This window comes from Condylura cristata, unplaced genomic scaffold (assembly GCF_000260355.1).
Source record: "Condylura cristata isolate star-nosed mole 26May11 unplaced genomic scaffold, ConCri1.0 scaffold00005, whole genome shotgun sequence".
NCBI lineage: Eukaryota > Metazoa > Chordata > Mammalia > Eulipotyphla > Talpidae > Condylura > Condylura cristata.
This window is the reverse complement of record NW_004567106.1, coordinates 48,281,865-48,300,391: the sequence shown is the minus strand read 5'-3', so window position 1 is coordinate 48,300,391 and position 18,527 is coordinate 48,281,865. Positions and strand designations below refer to the sequence as shown.

General features: G+C 36.1%; 1 protein-coding gene across 1 annotated transcript in view; it reads left to right on the top strand.

The window, feature by feature from the left end:
* DOCK4 (dedicator of cytokinesis 4) overlaps positions 1–18,527 on the top strand; it is a 203,777-nt gene that overhangs the window by 26,309 nt on the left and 158,941 nt on the right. The window contains exons 8-9 of the mRNA XM_004677162.2: positions 15,276–15,357; positions 15,978–16,038. Coding sequence (XP_004677219.1) covers positions 15,276–15,357; positions 15,978–16,038 — 143 coding nt within the window. The remainder of the gene's footprint in view (positions 1–15,275; positions 15,358–15,977; positions 16,039–18,527) is intronic.

The following is an 18,527-nucleotide window of genomic DNA, read 5'->3' as shown; positions in this document are numbered from 1 at the left end:
GATTTCATGGGTGAGAAATTGAAGACACAGAGGTTCGTGTCTCTGACCTAGCAGACATACTAACAAGAGGAAAGCAGAGGAGCTGGCCAGCCTTTGGCCCCAAGGCCTGCCCTCTCATCATGGACCTATAGGCTTCAACCTCATTCCTCCTTAAATGCTTAAGTACATGTCTGAAAGCTTCCCTAGCTAAGCAGTGTTTATTGGCCAGAGTTATAATACAGTCATAATAATAAGTCTTAAACATTACATATGATAACATTGATACTGAAACAGATACAAGTTCTCAGAAATATTTTATGGTATGGAATTAGATTTCTCACATTAAACCCATCTCAAACTGTGTAAGAATGCAAATTATTCTGATGCAAAGTAGCATCACCTTGCACTATGTGTCAGTGATCAAAATCTTAGATTCAGTACTTGGAGATGTCAAATGCAACAGGTGATGAGGCTGCAGGTGAAAATGTCCCTCCTCTGATTCACCAGTGAAACAATAAAAGGCACAGTATTTACTCATCACCAGGAAGGGTACGCTTCTTGACCAAAACTTAAATTGTCAGTGCAGCTGTTTCGTACTTAGAATGCACACTAACTTGATCTCAAAACAATTTCTGCTTGAAGGTAGCCCAGAATGTTCTAGGACCCTTCTTGCTGTGTTGGTAAAAATCCTGACATGTTCTGGCAGCCTCTTGTTAACCTACACCTGCCCTGTGCCTCTTGCCTAGTCTCTTCTCAGTTGTTACTGTAACAGTTGTAGCCCAGAGCCCCTGCATGTAGAGAGCTACATTGGCCTCAACTATCAGTAAAAATAGCATTTTTTATTTAGTTTTGTACAGTCTTGATATAATTTCTCACTATAAATGGTAATTTAATAAGAAGAATGAGTGTGTCAAATTAAATTTCATGTGAGTGAAATATTTTTTTGGAAAACATTTATCTGATTGAAAGTTTGTGATTTCCCCAGTTCACATTAGAAAACAGAGAATTATTTCCCTAGATAGCATCTGTAATTTTATTTGATTCGTTTAACTAACACATGTGATATTTACCATGGGCCAAGCACTGTTCTAAGTTCTTTAAAATGTATTAATTTACTTACCCTTGTTAACAGTCTATGAGAATCTATGAGGTAGATTCTTTATTCACCCCATATTTTTAATAGATGGGAATACTGAAGTAAAGAGTGATTAGTAACTTACCAAGGTCACACAGCTGATAGTGGAGCTGGTTTTTTAATATGCTATCTCATCAGTTATCAATATTTTAAATCTCTGTGCCCCTTCTCATTACTTTCATTATTTATAACATTCAATTTTACTCTTGAATTTTATTATTTTTTAAAGATTTCTTTGTGCATACAAACTGTGGTACAAGCCAGAGGTGCAGGGGTGGTGAGAGGATTCAGCAGACAGAGTGGGGAGCAGAACAGGCAGATCGACGAAGTACACTTCTGAGGGGAGCAGCGGGTAGGTCAGGACAGTTCTGCCATGCCATGTGGTCACCTCCATGGCAGGCGGGGATCAAACTCATGTGGAAGTGGCTTTAGCTTCTTAGTGCTGTGCTTTAACCCGCTGTACCACCAGGGAGGCCCGAATTTTATTCTTGATTACTACACTAGTCAGTGTATAGTAATCACATAGCCCTTTGGAGGGTGTTTGCTTTAAAGAAACTGCAGGATTGAGCTTGTTAAGAACTGACTAGAAATATGCAGCAAAGACAGGCACTCAATGAGAAGTAAGTCTTGACTGGATCAAGGTCCCTTAGGAGGATCAGGAAGGAGATAGCCTTGTATTTCAGGTGGGGAGCTTAGCCATGGACCAGAGCAAGGAGAGGCTATGGATGCACATAACCAGGTATAGGTATATGAGAATATCAGGGTGTTTGAATATAAAGAAATTAACATTGTATGCCACCAGTGCCTCTTTTGTCTAACACTTCAGTGGTCTGTTGCACTATTTGGTAGTAGGTTAATCACAGTGTTTATACTTGTATAGGCTGTGCAGCTGTGGAGGTGCCTGCTCATCCTTACCTTGTGTTAATGTTTGTCCATTAACATAGAAAAGGCTGTAAAGTGTGTGAACAAGTGAAGACAACTTAGTTCACTTGTTGATGACTGCACTTAACCATTTTTTTTATTTGTTAGCTGATGGATTCTAAGCCTTCAGAATTTAAGTCATAAATTTGTTTCAGGACTAATCCATTGGTCTGTTTCATTCTCAGAGAGAATGGTGAACAGGACCTGAAGGTTACCAGTGCGTGCAGCTTAGCATGTACGTCTGCTCGGGTGTGCGAGCTGCTGGCAGGGGCTTTTACTTGAGGAACTAGCAGCCTGGTGGTGCTTTACCTGAATAGAAGTGAAGGAAATACGGGACACAGGTCTTATCCTGGGCATGAAATCCAAAAAGTCCTTTCCTGGTAATTAAGTGCAGATAACGTTTAATTTGTCCTGATACCTTAGTCACATACTTTACTGAAGTTATGTATTTTTTCTTATACAGTAAACGCTCCAGTTTTCTTGAATTGCTTCACTTGTATATAAATGTCATGCTGGTTATCATTACCTTCCTTTCAGTATGTCATTCCTATTCTGTCACTTAAAAAAAAAAAGAATAGTGAATATTACACATTCTTTCTGTATTTTGTGCAGCTACCAAAAGAGAAAAGTAAGTAAGTCAGAGGACCCATGTTTATATTTTGGCACTGTCTTTATGAGCTACATCAGGGCATGTTAACTCAGGTCTTTTATTGTTGTTAACTTACCTGGTAAATGAGGATAATAGTAGTTCTTTCCTCTTGAGGTTATTGGAAGACAAATAACATTGTATATAAACTTTAAACTTACTACCAGGTAATTAGTCAATCTACTGTAATGATGATAATTTTTTAAAAGCCTAAACAAGAAATAAATTTTACCATGGACAAAAATGATATATGGCATTTGGTTTTGAATTCTTAAAGAAATCACATATTCCAAGGAATTCTTTTTACTTTTTAAAAGCATATGATATTATAACTATGTAAGACTTAGACTTACTAGTAGACAGATAGAGTAGCATCAGGGAGATGGTTTGTTTTAAAACATCAACAGGAACGGGGGAAAAGCAACAAAAAAAATAAAAGGCGAAGTGGAATAAATTGCTAATTTCCTGTGGTAGGTATAGTGTTTCTTGGTTTGTGTTTAGGTTGTGTTGGGTATCACTAATGAATCACCTGTGTAAAACTTACTTAGGCTTTAGGCATGTGGGCAAAAATAAATAAATAAATAAGGGCAGGCATTTTTTCCTAGTCTTTTTAAAGAAGGCTTATCTGTCTGATCTACTCACTAGTCCTATAGATGGTCTGGATGCCATTCTGTCTAGAATAATATCCCCAAGTTCAATTGAACTAATAATATTTTGGGTTAGTATATTTGACAAAATTCAAAGAGGCTCATTTTCCTAATGGTCTGGAACAGTTGCTATTATATAACACATACATTATTATAATAATACTACCAGTAAAGCAGAAAGCATTGACTCGTATAGAAAGAAAACAGGCACTTTTAGAAGATTAGTATTCTGAGATAAAATATTTTATATGTTTAAGGACTAGCCTGTATCTGCTAGCCCCCAAAACTCTGAATTAACCTAAGTTTATCCTTCCTAATGAGAGGATACTCTAAGTCACGTGAAAGGCATATTGCCTTAACCATTATATTCACTCTTTGCCTAAACACATAGGAGTAACTGTTCCATGCAAAAGGTATGAGACCCAGCTAGAGACTCAATTGTATAATCTGGAGTAAAAGACAAGTGAGAACTAGGGCATAAATAAAGGGATCTGCTTTGAAAAAGCAAGTTATTTAGACTAAAGGAGGAAGGGAGGTGAGGGCAGTGAAATGGGCATGGAATGTAGGATGGAAAAGGGAGATTAGGTTTGTGACCTTGATCTCTTAAAGTTAAGTGGAAATAAGATCAGTTGCCATTTTTTTTCCTATTACTTGTGCTCATTTGGAGAGCAAAAGAGAAGAAAGGTACATTTAGTACTGAAAATGCATTGCAAGAACAAGGTAAGCAGTCTTTGAGCAAAAGTGGAATAGGAAACATGTTAGTGATAAAGAATAGGATTACTGAGTTTATTATGGGCTGAATGAAAAGGAGATACCTGAAGTTAGTTTCGAACCCTGGCTCCCAGGTTATGCAGTTTTTGCTGTGGTTGCTCAGGGACAGGGCTTGGTGAGATGGTGAGGCTGGACACTGAAACAACACAGTTGGCGAAGAACAAGAAAATTGGGCATCTTATCAAATTATGAGGAGAATCAAAGAAATGACAACCATAACTTCCAATACGTCTCTTCAGAGACTGACATGATTGAACAACCTTTAAATTTTTTTTAAAGGAAGTTAAATAACTTTTCTTTGGAAAAAACTCAGTCCCTGGAAAAATGTTTCAAGAGCTCTCAGAGTGAATTTTCAGGGATCATAGTCATTCAGCCATACTAGGGAAAATGCTAATATTCTTTTGTTTGTATTGTAATGCATAACAGTTAAGAGAGTAGACAGGGTTTCTTAATTCTCTGAGCAATGTGCTACAAATTTCTTATTTCATACATCATTTACAACTTATTATAGTGTGTTGCTACAAGTTTAGCCTTTGTATTTTTATATAAATTAGGGATGTTTATTGTTGTGAATGTTGAAATAGATCTCTGTTGAAAACTTTTATAAAACTAACATAAAACTTGTTACCTTGCCAAAGTAATGCAACATTTTAGGGGAAAAAGTCTGACCAGACAGATGTCCATGAGTATGGCTCCTTTTGAGAACAAAAATAGACGAAGAAGGCACTCAGAGATCCTCCTTGGATCGTGGCAATATCAACTATTCCATATGGCCCGGAGCGCTTCCTGCTGTGTCTAGACTTGCTGGCACAGATTTCACTGTGGGTGTCTGTACATCAGTGACCCACAGTGACCTTCCCTGGGGCCTCCTGTAGAAAGGCACTGATGCTTTCAGCCCCGCTTTCTCCACCATTTGAATCTTCTAGCAGGTGCATAAAAATTGGAATTTTTGTCACTTTGGTATTAATCAGATTTTGTGATTTACTATCTCTTTGACCATACTGTGTGTCACATTAAAAAACAATAAACCAAAACACAAATAATTGCTTTAGAGTTTGGGCAAAGTTATTAATAGGAAAGATTTTAAGAAATCCACCAGGAGGCAGATATCAGTTATAGTAAAAGAAGCAAAGAAATAACTATTCGTGCTGCAAATATCCAGGATAGAAGTGATACACATTTTCCCCTCTCTGCAGCATTTTAAGAGCCATACAATTCCCAATTATTTTTGGAATTGTAAATTAGGACATCATTACAATCTTGAGTGGCAGAATACTGAAGACTCATAGAGTGAATGGATTCAAAACTGACTTTCTCTTTCCCTTTATCTCTATGCACCATCCAGGCTACTTGTCTCGTTTCACTTAAACAGTACAATGTTTTTCCCTCCTATTCCTCTGTTTAGTGTTCTTTTTGTAGGATTCTGGTCATGTCTCCTGTATTCCTCTGTGCTATGCCTGTGGCCTGTCGGGAATTCAGATTAATTTAATTTTCCTAAATTCCCTACTGAATAAGTTAGTCATGCATAACAACCCACCTCTCAAGGACTTCTTTAGTTTTCAATGTCATTTATTTTATAAGATGATCTGGCATAAACAAAGAAATTATTAATGATACTGCCCTTGGTAGCTCATTCTCTGAAGATTACACTTTCCCCTCTCATCATTTCTATGTTCCCTGCCCCTTGCCCAGTGCAGGATAAGTATTTGTGTAGTTCAGGGAAACTTACATGTCTTTTATTGTCACTTAGGCAAAGCATTGAAAGGTGGTATCATTGTTGTCTCCACTTATGCTGTCATCCTTCCATTCTGTGTGGATGTACTCATTAATAAGAGAGAGTTCAGGATGTTGGCGTATCAGAAATTGAATAGTTTCATCTCTTAATCAAAACTACTCTGTTAATAAGTACTATACTCTCAGTTCTGTCTCCAGAGGAACATAATTTTTAAAAACTGTCATGCTAAAAAAAAGTAAACAAAAAATGATAAATATATAGCGTCTTCTCCTAGATAGAATAATTTAGAGATCTTTGACAAGTTAGACACTGCATCTTTTTGTATTTCCATTGAGCATCATAGATTTTATGCCATTGCTGTGGACTTCCTCGTATCCATTCATTCAGGAATAAAATAGAAATAAGATGCCTGTCTTCCCACAGCTTACTTTCTATTGCTATCCAAAATATTGATTTTTAGTCAAGCAGTATTTTCAAATACTGCACTTTCATATCTTCTCCTTGTATAGTGTAGGTTTGTTCTCTCCAAAAGGGTCAGAAAGGCATTTCTTAATATGTTCATAGTAGGCCTAGGCCTTTTCCAGTAAGTGCCACCTTAGTAAATAAAACCTAGCCCCTGTGGGACTGGGAAAATCTGTTCTTATTATTTAAAGAATGCAGATTATTTTAAATTAAAAGCAGTGACTGTCACAAAAGCAAAGGAGAAACTTATTCTTGTCTTGGTTCTTTTCCCCTTTCTCTAATTGAAGAATTGCTACTGATGCAGTTTAGCAGTACCATCCAGGTATAGGTTATCAATAAAGATGTCTTCTCTAGCTGAGTAATCTTTGTACTCTCAGTAAAGATAATGTCATCCTCTCATTATTATGTGAAGCCTTTCCACCCTTTTGATGTGCCAGATCCTTTACATCGGAGACACACACACACACACACACACACACACACACACACACACCCCTGGCTTGCCCCATTTTACTTTAGCATTTATAGCCATCTAAATTCTCCATGCCTATATTAGTAAATTGAATGTTCCTCTATCAACCATCTGATACTGTTCTGGTTTCCTGTCTAGCCCAAGGAGAAGCTCAAAGGAATGGGGATTTCCCTCTTCACTGCCAGTGATAATGATGACAATATGCTGTTTTCATTTTAGAAAATATCCATGTGTTTCTTAGTCCTTTCAGTGCCTAAAATTCTTTTTCAGATGTAAGAAAACCAAAGTTTTCAACAAAAACTATTGGACCTATCTCATACACATTAACATTTGCATATCACTTTTGAAGTTTTATAGCTTCCTGATTAAAAAGTCATTTATCTTTAAAAAAGTTCAGTTGGGTATGTCATCTAGTTAATAAACAGTATTTAATGATGACAGTTTGGATAGTTGTCACTTGCTGTAAGATGTAATGAATATAAAGGATCTATCAGTAAGGTACAGTGTGCATCACTAAGCTATTGAAAGGGAAAGTAGATACTGACTTATTTCTCTTCCATTGCAATGAGCTGCATGTTTCAACACAAGGTCCTTTAAAACAACTCAGATGTTCTTTTCTTTTAAAATTTTCCTTAACTGTAGTTGCTTTTCTTAACAGTGAGGCACTTTTGGAAAGGTCAGAATAAGAATCTATCAGTAAGGTATAGTGTGTATCACTAAGCTATTGAGAAGGAAAGCTGATACTGGCTTCCTCATGAAACATCAAAGATAGTGTTTACAATGATCAAATTATGCAAACCTCCAGAAGATTAAGCATAAATCATTCTTCCTCTCTACACACTTTGTTATTTCATGGTCCTGGTTTCTGTTGACCAGATGCAATCATTTACTTCTTTTTGTTCTCTCTCTGAGAAATTTGTTTCCAGTGAAATTTTTAATGAGTTCAATGGAAGTAAATGAACAAAAGTATCTTCCCGAGTTGTTCAGTGAGCTGTGCAGTAAAAGCATATCTAAGAATTTAACGTGAATTCAAAATTGTACTTTCTAGGATCTGAAGTCTTATAGTTTATTACTTATAGCTATTACTGTTTTTCTTAATTCAACAGTGGATTTGAATAATTTCTTTAATTTATCAGTTAGTTATATCTTCTGACAATAGGATAGGCAATGTAAAATGGCAGGTCATCAATATTGTTATTTATAACTTTAAAAACCTTTGCATTCTTTTAAAAATTGAGTTATACTTTCCTAAAAAGGATTTTGATTTAGGTAAGCTTATTCTCTGAAAATAAAAATAATAGTAGTTTTAAATCATTCTAAGTATTGACAGAGAATCAGTTCGGTGTTCAAAATTGGTAACAGTTGGCTTTTTTTTTTTTTTTAAATCTTGTATCAGTTGTCTGAAATCAAATACTTTACTGCTCTAACAAAGCTAACAAATCATTTGGTTGTTTGGTCCTTCAACACTCAAATATCTCTAAAGTGAACCTGGGTATCAGACATTAACAGAAGAAGAAAACTCAAGAGTCTATTTACTCTTTAGGTAAACTGCTATGAAAACATTGGCATCAAGTATCATCCTCTTTCCATTTCCCTTGACTCAGAAGAACTCATGACCCTAAGGTTGCTTCAACTTTAAAATTAGAAAGCACATTAATAGCCTTATCTGGGAAGTATTGCATGAGAGGTTGCTTTCATTTTTTTTGCCAAGGAAAAGCTGTCATTTGTATCAGTCATGTGCTAGCAAGAAGAAAGGGAAAGTCTTTGACCTGAAGATGACAAACATTTTCTTGCCTGTATTGGGGTGTATTTGACTGTCATGAAAGCCAGGAGGCAGTTCTGACTCTTTAGGCCTGGGCACTTGGGTCTATGAGTGGTTCTTAAACCTCGCTGGTCTTATAGGGAGCTATAAGGCCATCCTGATGTAGTAAATCAGGATCTTCAGGTTAGGTTCTGAGTTTTATAAAAGTACATAGGTAAATAGACTCGCCCAGGTGAGTAGCCTTTAGGCGAAAGCCCAGGAGCTCTTTTATTACCATTGTGCATTCCATTCACCCTTCTGTGCCACTATGAGCCCTTAGCTGCAGCAGCCATCTGGAGCAGCAGGACATTCCTACCCACATTCCTACAACATTTTGCCTGACCTGCTGTAGCAGTAGCTCTGGAGGTATTACTGCAATTCAGATTGCTACCTGATCTGTGAGTTGTCCTTTGCCAGTCAGTCATTGTAGGAAAAAGCAGAGTACCAGTTCCTGCAGAGATTGTTCCAAGTAACTTGTACTTTTTAGTCAATCAGAAGGCATTTGACAAAATGCAGAAGCAGTGAAACAGCACTGAGATTATCTTCTGGTGTTATTCTCTTGCCTTTTGGACACAGGGTTTGAATTCGGCACAACCGAACCACACTCTGACTTCATTCTCTGTCCCTGTCTCCTTGCTGCCTCAGTTTCTTTCTTGGACCCTGTGTTTCTCTCTTCACTCCTATTCAGTGTATAGGAATTAACTGTTATCCTCACACGTAACAAAAATACACTTCAGACAAGTGATTTTAGTTTTTCAAAGATGGAATATTTTCTATTTAAATTGTTTTACAAAATATGAATATAAAGGAAATGGACAATGCAGTTATTTTTCCAATTAGGTTACTAGAACATGGTTATTTATTTTCTCTTCTTTTTTACTATCAGTTTTGGAAACCATTTATTTCAGTGATTTAACTCTTCAAAAATAATTTTAGAAGTATTCTTTGTTATTACTGTCTTTTGTTTTTGGTAGATTGACCAGACTTGTAAAATTTTATATCACATGTTTCAACCCAATGTAACCTCCATCATGTGTTTTTAAATAAAGTACAACTCTCAGATGCAGTAGGGAACTTTGCTTCTTTTGAGAAGTGAATTTTAGAGTGATAAACATGACATAAATCTGTACACGAAGGGTACAGATCTCTCTGGCATGGGCCATCCCTAATTTAAGGTGCACACTATTTAATGACAACAGATTTCCCTAGAACCGGTGTCCTGGGCAAGCTGCTTGATGGATTACTCACCAGGCTCAGAGGATCCTCTCACTTCTGACCTGGAGCCATTCAAGTTCCTGCCTTTCCTGCAGAAGGGCAGCTGCTTCTAAGAGGCCAGAACAATGAGAGGGCTTGGAGGGTGGGCATCTTAGCTAGCTGAGAAGTGGAAGAGAAATTATTAGGGCCTTCAACCCCCCCCAGGGCCTCCCACGTTATTGGCATCACTGGAAAGAAAATTTTCTACCAAACTTGGCTGTTGAAATATAGTCTACATTATCAGAGGTTTTCCTGAATACATCAGAATGTCAATTTTTCAGCTACACCAGTGATCATGGACATAAATTCCACAACCACAGATATGTTTGTGATTTCATTAAGGAGTCTTTTGTCCTTAGGGATTTAAAATTATTTTTTTATTTTATGGAAATGTTCACAGTGAAGGCCTTGGTTCATCTGACATGGCTAGTTGTCATTCTGTATCTGAGGTACTCTGTGTTTTCCCAGACAGGGTGGCATTGTGATTAAGAGCAGAGACTGAAGTTAGACCCTGGATATTAATATGCTGGCTCCATCCTAGATTAGATCTCCAAACTCTAGTTTTCTCTTGTGTAAAACGAGGAAAGCAGTGTTTTCTATCTCAGCTTAGTTGTGAGAATTAAAAAAAGGAGACTCATACAATGTATATGTCCCAGTGCCTAGCAAAGGGTATATATTTATTTGCACTGTTTTCCCCTGGGTCCGTGCTGGGATACTACTTAGGCTCTTATTGCCTTCATTTTCTTTCTTTCAAGTCCTTGTTAGAAGACAGGTTATAAATAATAAATAATTGTGACTTGTTAGTCTTTATTTCCAAAGAAAGCATTTACCGTTGTTGATTTATAATGTAATGATTTACAATGGCTCTCTCAGAGAATGCAGTATGCCACGAAATTTCTCCTGAAGGAAAATTTCCCCTGGAAGAACATGTCAGTATGAGGGGAAGTCAAAGTTTTTCTTTGCTCATAATAATATCACATCTCCCCCCCCCCATTTTACTTCATTTTAGCAATTTTTCATAAATGCTGTATGTAAGATTATGTTCTTACTGCATTTTCTCAATTGTGTCTTCTGTGTATTTGACCTTTTCTTTTTCTACTTGGTAAGATTTGGCTTTGTGTTCTAGTGTGGTCTTTGTTCAGTTTTACTTTAATAATGCCCATCTTGCTGGGGTGAATGCCCACATAAGTGGTTCTGCCTTTTACTTTCTTCTGCTGCCCTCATTCAGGGTAGATGATACATTTCTTCCTGTAAACCTGGCTACTCGGCCAATTTATTGCCCTTTGTAGTGTCCTCACATAACCTGAACTTCACCATCCTTCCAGATTGGCATGGATCAGACGTTGTTCTTCTGTCTCAGCTCTTTGGAAAGAGGGGAGACATAATCTTCTTACAGATATGAATAGTTGCATTGAATGCCCTTAAAATTATTTCTTCAGTCAGAAATGACAAAGGAATTGAACTTCATTTTGGTTGCTGGTACTTTCAGCAATGGCCAGGAAAAGGGAAGAGGTCACTTTTTTAATGCTTCTAGCAACGTTCTCTTTGCTAGTTCATTCTTTAATGATGGAGGCCTTATTCTCATGTGAGAACATGTTATTTCATTTTAGATGATCTGCTATTCTGTGTTCAGTATATTAAAACTATAAAGTGTGTGTGGAGAGCAGGGGTAAAGTGCCATAATCTTCAATCTAAAGGTGTTATGTAGTTATTTAGGTGAATCCCACATCCATGGTGAGGCACAATTGATTGTTCCATGCAGTTTTTCACCCCAGAGTAAATGACATTAATGGGGAAGAGAAGGACATTTAGGAAGGAGTTAAAACTTCAAGTTATTTGGATTTTGTTGGATTTTGTCGTAAGGAAGTACCAATTGGCTATGCAGCTGGGGACAGAAAGGTTAATAGTCATGGGCTGTACTTGAGTTGCTCATAATGGAATAGAAAGGAACACACAAATCTTTTATGTTTAGGAAAAAAGCAAATGATGTTATGGGGGTGTGTCCATCTCCTAAAAGGGAGTTTTAAATTCTTGAAAACTAGCCTTATTTTCTGAGAATTTATGTCACCTTTTGACAATTGAGAGTCAAAAATGTGTTTATAGATGGCCACTAAAATTTAAGTGAGAGAATTTTAGAAGATGTGCCAAAATGAAACATCATCCACTTACTCAGTTTTTCCTTCGACCTAGATGGCATGTATTTTAATATTTGTCAAATTCATGAGAGTATGTGTAGATCTTTGCAATCCAAAATTTTCAAATGCAGTGTTCTTTCTTTGCTTACTAAGTAGCTGCTGTATCACCAAAGTGAAAGTAAATTGACTGAATTTGTATAATAGCTCCATGTCACTAGGTTATTCACTTAGTGTGTTTTAAAAATTGGCCACAAACTTTTTTTTCCTTTTCCTAAAATTTAAAACTTTTAATTTGGGATCATATTTTTACTCCTCTGTATGTGCAAATTTGCTGCTAACCCTTCACCAAACCATCTATGCTAATACCACCTATTTTTTTTCAGTTTTTTAAAAAATTGCACATGACTTCTTTGTCCACAGTACCCATCTTCAGTCTATTTTTATCTCTCCCTTAAGATGTGCTTAAGCTAAGGGATATGTCATTGGCTTCATGCATACTGATATTCTTCCTGAAGTACACTGTGATATAGTATAATGTATAATTAGGATTCTGTCTAAACTAATAAAATTTTAATAGTGGCAGAGAAAAAGGGATCTCTTTCTGAAATAGAATACCTTAGAAAACATTTTTTTAAATCAGCATTGATGAAACTTGAGAATTTGGAGTACTATTTTATATAGTCTTAGGTTTTTAATATATAGAATGCCTTGCTGACTTTTGTATATTAATCATATTTTCATTATTTTAGACTGACCTAATAGAATGTAATGTGAAGTTTGTTTCAAATATTTTGTGATTAAAAAAAACCTCAAAAAATACTAAATTGAGCATACTGTCCATGATACAAAAGGGGAAAAAATTGCTTGTGTTTAGGGCTAAAATGTAATCAGAAAACATTATACATTAGTGGGTGACTGATGATTAAGAGCAAGAATCAGTATCAAACCTCAGGAGGTTTTACAATGTGAATCTTTTTGGAATTTTGTTGTTGCTGTTTAAAATGTATTCTTGAGCCCTCCCTGCTGGTGCAGTGGGCTAAAGCACAGCACTAAGAACCTAAAGCCACTTCCACATGAGTTTGATCCCTGCCCCAGAGGTGACCACATGGTGCAGCAAACCTCTCCTGACCCGCCCGCTGCTCCCCTCAGCAGTGTACTTTATTAGTCAGCCTGTTCTGCTCCCCGCTCTGTGTGTGGTGAATCCTCTCACAACCCCTGCACTTCTGGCCTGTCCCCCAGTTCTGTATGCATAAGTAAATCTCTAAAAAAAATTCTTTACACAACTATTTCTAGGTAGGTTTCAATGAATAAACTACCAAGGAAAAATTTCACACCACAGATTGCTTTGAAACTTCCTAAGTCACTGTTGTTGCTTTTTTCATTATTATTCAGTCCAGAAAGAGCAGAAAGAGTGTTTTTCTGAGCTCTCTGGACCATGCTGCCTGAGTCACATGGGTGTCCTAGGCAAATAAATGTTTCTTTTCTCAATATTCAAGAAGTATTTGTTCAATGTTTCTATAGAGCAGAGAATTTACCTTACAGCATTCAAATGAAGGAGAGAAGTTTTGATATAATACATGGCATAAATTCCTTACTCAACAACTTATGACTGAACTTAAGGCAAAACTTAGTTCTGCCATCTATCAAATGAATAGAAGAGCAGTGTAAGTGTTTTAAGATCATAGTAAGTTGATCCATACGGAGTCCTTCGTATGCTAGTCAAATGGTGAATTCTCAAAACAATGATTACCTAAATATCACAAGTGTAATTCCTTTATTCCCAAATGTATTTGGGAATACATATCTTAAATTTGAAATAATAGTGATTTTTTTTTCCCCTGTGAGGAAAGTGTGTAATCCGTTTCCTTGAACCATAGTAAACAACTAAGATTAATTCTGCATCCTTAGTTGTCTGTCCTTGTCAGCCTCCACTTTGGAATATCATCTTGGAACTTTAACTCCATTTGAGAATCCATACAGCAATTTATATTTCTTCATTCATATCTCATCAGCCACCTTCTTTGCAAAAAGCACAGGTAATAGATGTGGAAATGATCCCATAGATATGTGGATTGGCTGCCCTTCCTCAGATGACTGGTCAGGAATAGACATTATGTAAGAAAAGGATGAGATAAACTGAGTAGCTGAATCTGTTAAATATATCTGTCTAGATTCAGATCACAGAATAGAGTAAAAATGTTCCAAAATAGCCATAAATACAAATCTATATGCTTCCTTAGAGACCTGACTATGGATCTCATTCTTCCGCCTGAATGGGATAGGGAGATTTTAGATGACAGAGGCATTTTTTAAGACTAAGATGAATATGCATAGAGATTGGTTGGTTCTGAGTCTTTCATACATGCCTGACAGCCCCTTTCTCTGCTTGTCCTCTGGGCTGAAGTTACCACTAACATTCCCATATCTTGTGTTAATATCTGTCTCTATGAATATTGCCGTGTGTCCTTTACCTCAGGGAGCCAATCATTTGATTTTATCATTGCACCAGATTACTGAGATTCATATGTTCATGGTAGTTGGATTAATTTTTCTAGGATTTATAATGATTTTATTTTTAAAAAAGATCAATAGTGTAACACATTACTTTGGATCTAAATCCTGTCTACAAATTTCTGTGGACTTTTATTAGTGACTGAATGGTATTGCTTGCATTAAATCTAGATGGTACTGTATTTTCAAATAGAAGTACTATGGATGGATTGAGGTCATATATTCCTTTATGGATCAAAGAAAATTCGAGTTTCATTTCTTGGACACTATGTTTTGGATTATAAACTTGCAAGAGCATAAAATATTAAGCCTTCTAATGGATGGTTAGCACTCTGATGATGTTGTTCCTTTATGTCGTTAAATAATATAACTAAACACATGAATTAGGTACAAATGCATGGAATACATTAGGTGATAATTCTTCTGTGCACTTACTTCTACTATCAAAATGCTAACAATAACAACACTGGTATGGAAACCTGTTTCTTTTAAAAATTATATTTTGTTTGCATATATATATATATATATATATATATTTGCTTTGTGCTTTCCAAGTTACTCTGTTGCCATTTTTTTCCAGAAATTAAGCAAATGTTTTTGTCATAGGTATTCTTCTAATTTATATGATTTTCATTGTTAAATGAATGACTTTCTTTACAGACAGCTCAACTTTCAGGATGAAGAGCAACTAAAAAAGTGGTTTAAAACAACCAATTCTCTGTGCCTATTCATCTTAGACTTAGAGATTGGCAAATCCTTAAATATTAAATGATTTTCAAAACACTAAACTTTATTTTCTTTTGTAGTGAGAGATTTTTCTTGAGGCTGAATAGAAATGGACTTCCAAAAGCCCCAGATAAACCAGAACGGCATTGCTCTCTTTTTGTGGTAAGTGAATATTGTTTTATCCATGAGATGGAATCTTCTAATTGTATTATTTAAGAGGAATAAATTATGGAGAAGGAAAATAGTGAATCTGCTTAAACTTTGTAAAAAACACACAAATTACAATAATGCCCAGAATTATGAATACCACCATTCACAGTGACACCTTTGTTATTTTAGATATAAATGATAATTACATAAAATTATGAAATGTAATTATATGAAATTATAATTTATAACATTATTAGTTTTATATATACATATATACATATATACATATATATAATTAGAGTCTATTATGCTATTTGCCCAAATTACAGTGGTGATGGGGCTCAGCATGCAGCCTTATATTTCGTATATGCCTAATAAATGTTTAAAGGAGTGATGAGAGATTGAAATAAAAATTGGCTTTTCTATTAGGTATTACTTGTCATCAAATCAAGTGGGTTTTAATGGCATTTTTAGAACAGATTTTGAATTATGGTTCTGCTACAGAAATTCCATTAAGAACTTCTGTGTTCGTCTTGGTCTTCTGTTATTTTTGAAAATGGTGTGTTGTGACCTTTAAATGTTTCCACATAAATTATGTGTTTCAACGTAACCAGACTTTGTTTTCTTGGTAGGATTTGGGTAGCAGTGAGCTAAGAAGGGACATCTATATCATCGTGCACATAATCCGAATCGGTAGGTACCACACTCATCAGTGTGACGAGGACACCACCTTGGGGCAGAAGCACTGAGAGCTCTCTGGATAGCTGTGGCTGTTTGTTATCTGGGCCAGAAAGAAATCAAACCCAGACTTGAATCAATGAAACCCAAACATTGGGAATTGTTCCCCGGTTTCTGCAAAGTCATACAACTTCTTCACCACCATGTGTGGGTGTTTTTCTCTTCCCATGTACATCATTAGATAATATGTAGTGTTTCATTTTATTTTATTGGACTCCCTAAAGATATTTGTTTAAAATTTTGTTATTTATCTTTTTAAGATTATCATGTCTGTTGACAGCATAAAATAAACATTGAGAAACTGGTTTTCTTAGAAGCTTATGAAAACCTTACACCAGTTTGCATTTTTCATATTGTACAATCCTGCCAAACATTATTACAGAGATGCTACAATGAGAGCATCATGAAATACTTAACATATATTTTTCACTTATAATAATATCATGAGATTATTAAAGTATGGGAGAAGCCCTACAGAGGAAAACAAAAAGTGTCTATCTTTGTTGACCCCAGCTTTTCCCAAATTTGATTTGACTATGGATACATTTATATCGTGTAATGTTTATTAACATTTGCAGAACTCTTTGGATGTTCTGCCATAGACTTGCACAACAGAAGAAAATATGTTCAGTGCTTTTTTACTCATAAGTGACTCTAAAAGCAGGCATTTTATGTCTCAGCAACGAGGTAAATTGAGGGATCGTATAATCTGTACCATTTTTCCATGAAAGCTAACCAGTGTAACTGGAATCAGTTCCTACTTCACTCACTGTGCTGCATTATTTGTGCAGCGCAGTAGCTGGTCACACCCTGTGGTGCAGTCCTGCATGGTGATCTCTTTTTCATTGCCTTTTATTTCATGTACATGATAATCACATTTGGCTTTGAGAGAGACTGTAAAACATGTTGTCATTCCAATATAAATTTTCTATAGATTTCTTTCTCATAAAATCTGTCCAGAAAATAATTTTCATGTAATGCTGTTTTTCTATTGTGGAGTAGCAGACATAGAACGAAAAAACTTAGCAATTTTTGGTTTTGTTTTAATTTCCTTTTTATAAATAAATATGTGAGGAAAAATTGGAAAGAATCTTTTAAAATATTGGACAAACTGCATACCACTGTATATTTATGAGGTAAAGACTCTGTTCCCAGATGGCAGAGGTACAGTATATTATGCAATTCTTAGTGTTTCTTTTTTAAATATAGATTGTAATATCAATTGTTTAAAATGTGATTTTGAATATTTTCATGTGAACATTGCTAAAATTTGAATGTAATCTTTTACAATATGAAGAGAAAAAGCAAATCACTGTAGATTTTTTTGACATCTGCCGGATTTTTTGGTGGTAGAAATACCTGAGAGTGACTGTGTCTCCTTTTGGCCTGTGGTCTGAGTATCTGTCTTCCACTCACAAGATATTTACCATGAAAGCCACTTCAATACTAGTCATGCTCTGGGACAACTTTCCAAACACATAGTGTTTGACTAATGGTTATATTCTTTAGTAAGATTTTTATGATTATTATCTTGATACAATGACTATTGCATATTAGAAATTACCTCTTCCCCTCCCTCCATCCCCAGCTTTGATCAAATTAATGTTTCCCCAACATTATTTCAAAAACTTGCATAATGATTATATTTAGAGGTTCAACATTTTGAGACTGAGGAGAAACAAGATTTAAGGGAAGATATTCTAAGAAAGATTAAGAGGTGAATCCCCTTTTTTATTAGACAGTTATTTTTTCTAGAATGTTCCTTGTACTTGTTCAGTGGGAAAAGGGCACACTGACTCTCAGTGTTGTGAGCAGGAACATCTAGTAATTTAAGTCTGGATCTTCGACTGGAAAGGAGAGGGCCCAAAAGAGAAAGTAATATCATACATTCCTGCCCATTCTACTTAATTTCTTTCTACAAGCTCCATGTTTCTCCTTTTGACTTATAGTAGATTGCTAAATATTTTGACCTTTCTTCATTCCTATCTTCTTTCTCCCCTTGCTTAGAGAACTTTCCTAGAAATCTGACCTGAACTGTGGATGCCTATTTAATCCTAGAGTTGGGAACACCACAGCTGGCACCAAATCATCTTCTCAGCACAGTAATTAGGCCAAAGATTTAGTATCCAGAGCTGTGGTGTCCATAGAGCCAGGAAAGAGAACTTAACGTCAGTGTCTAGGAAGTGTGTGGTGTTGAGGTTTGGGAGTTGTGCTGTGGTTGTCGAAGAGAGTAACGGAAACCTCCCCAGTCATTTCAGGTTTTGGCAGCAGAATACTCCAGCATCTCCTGTATTTCAGCAGTTCTCCCCAAGCACCCACAGTAGTTTTACTTTCTCTGGTGTCCTAGCAGAAAGGGTAAAAGAAAATGGAGTTCATGTGCATGTTCTGTGCCTTGTGTGCACCCGGGAAAGTGGAACTGCCTGGTGGCTAGGCAATACTCGTTG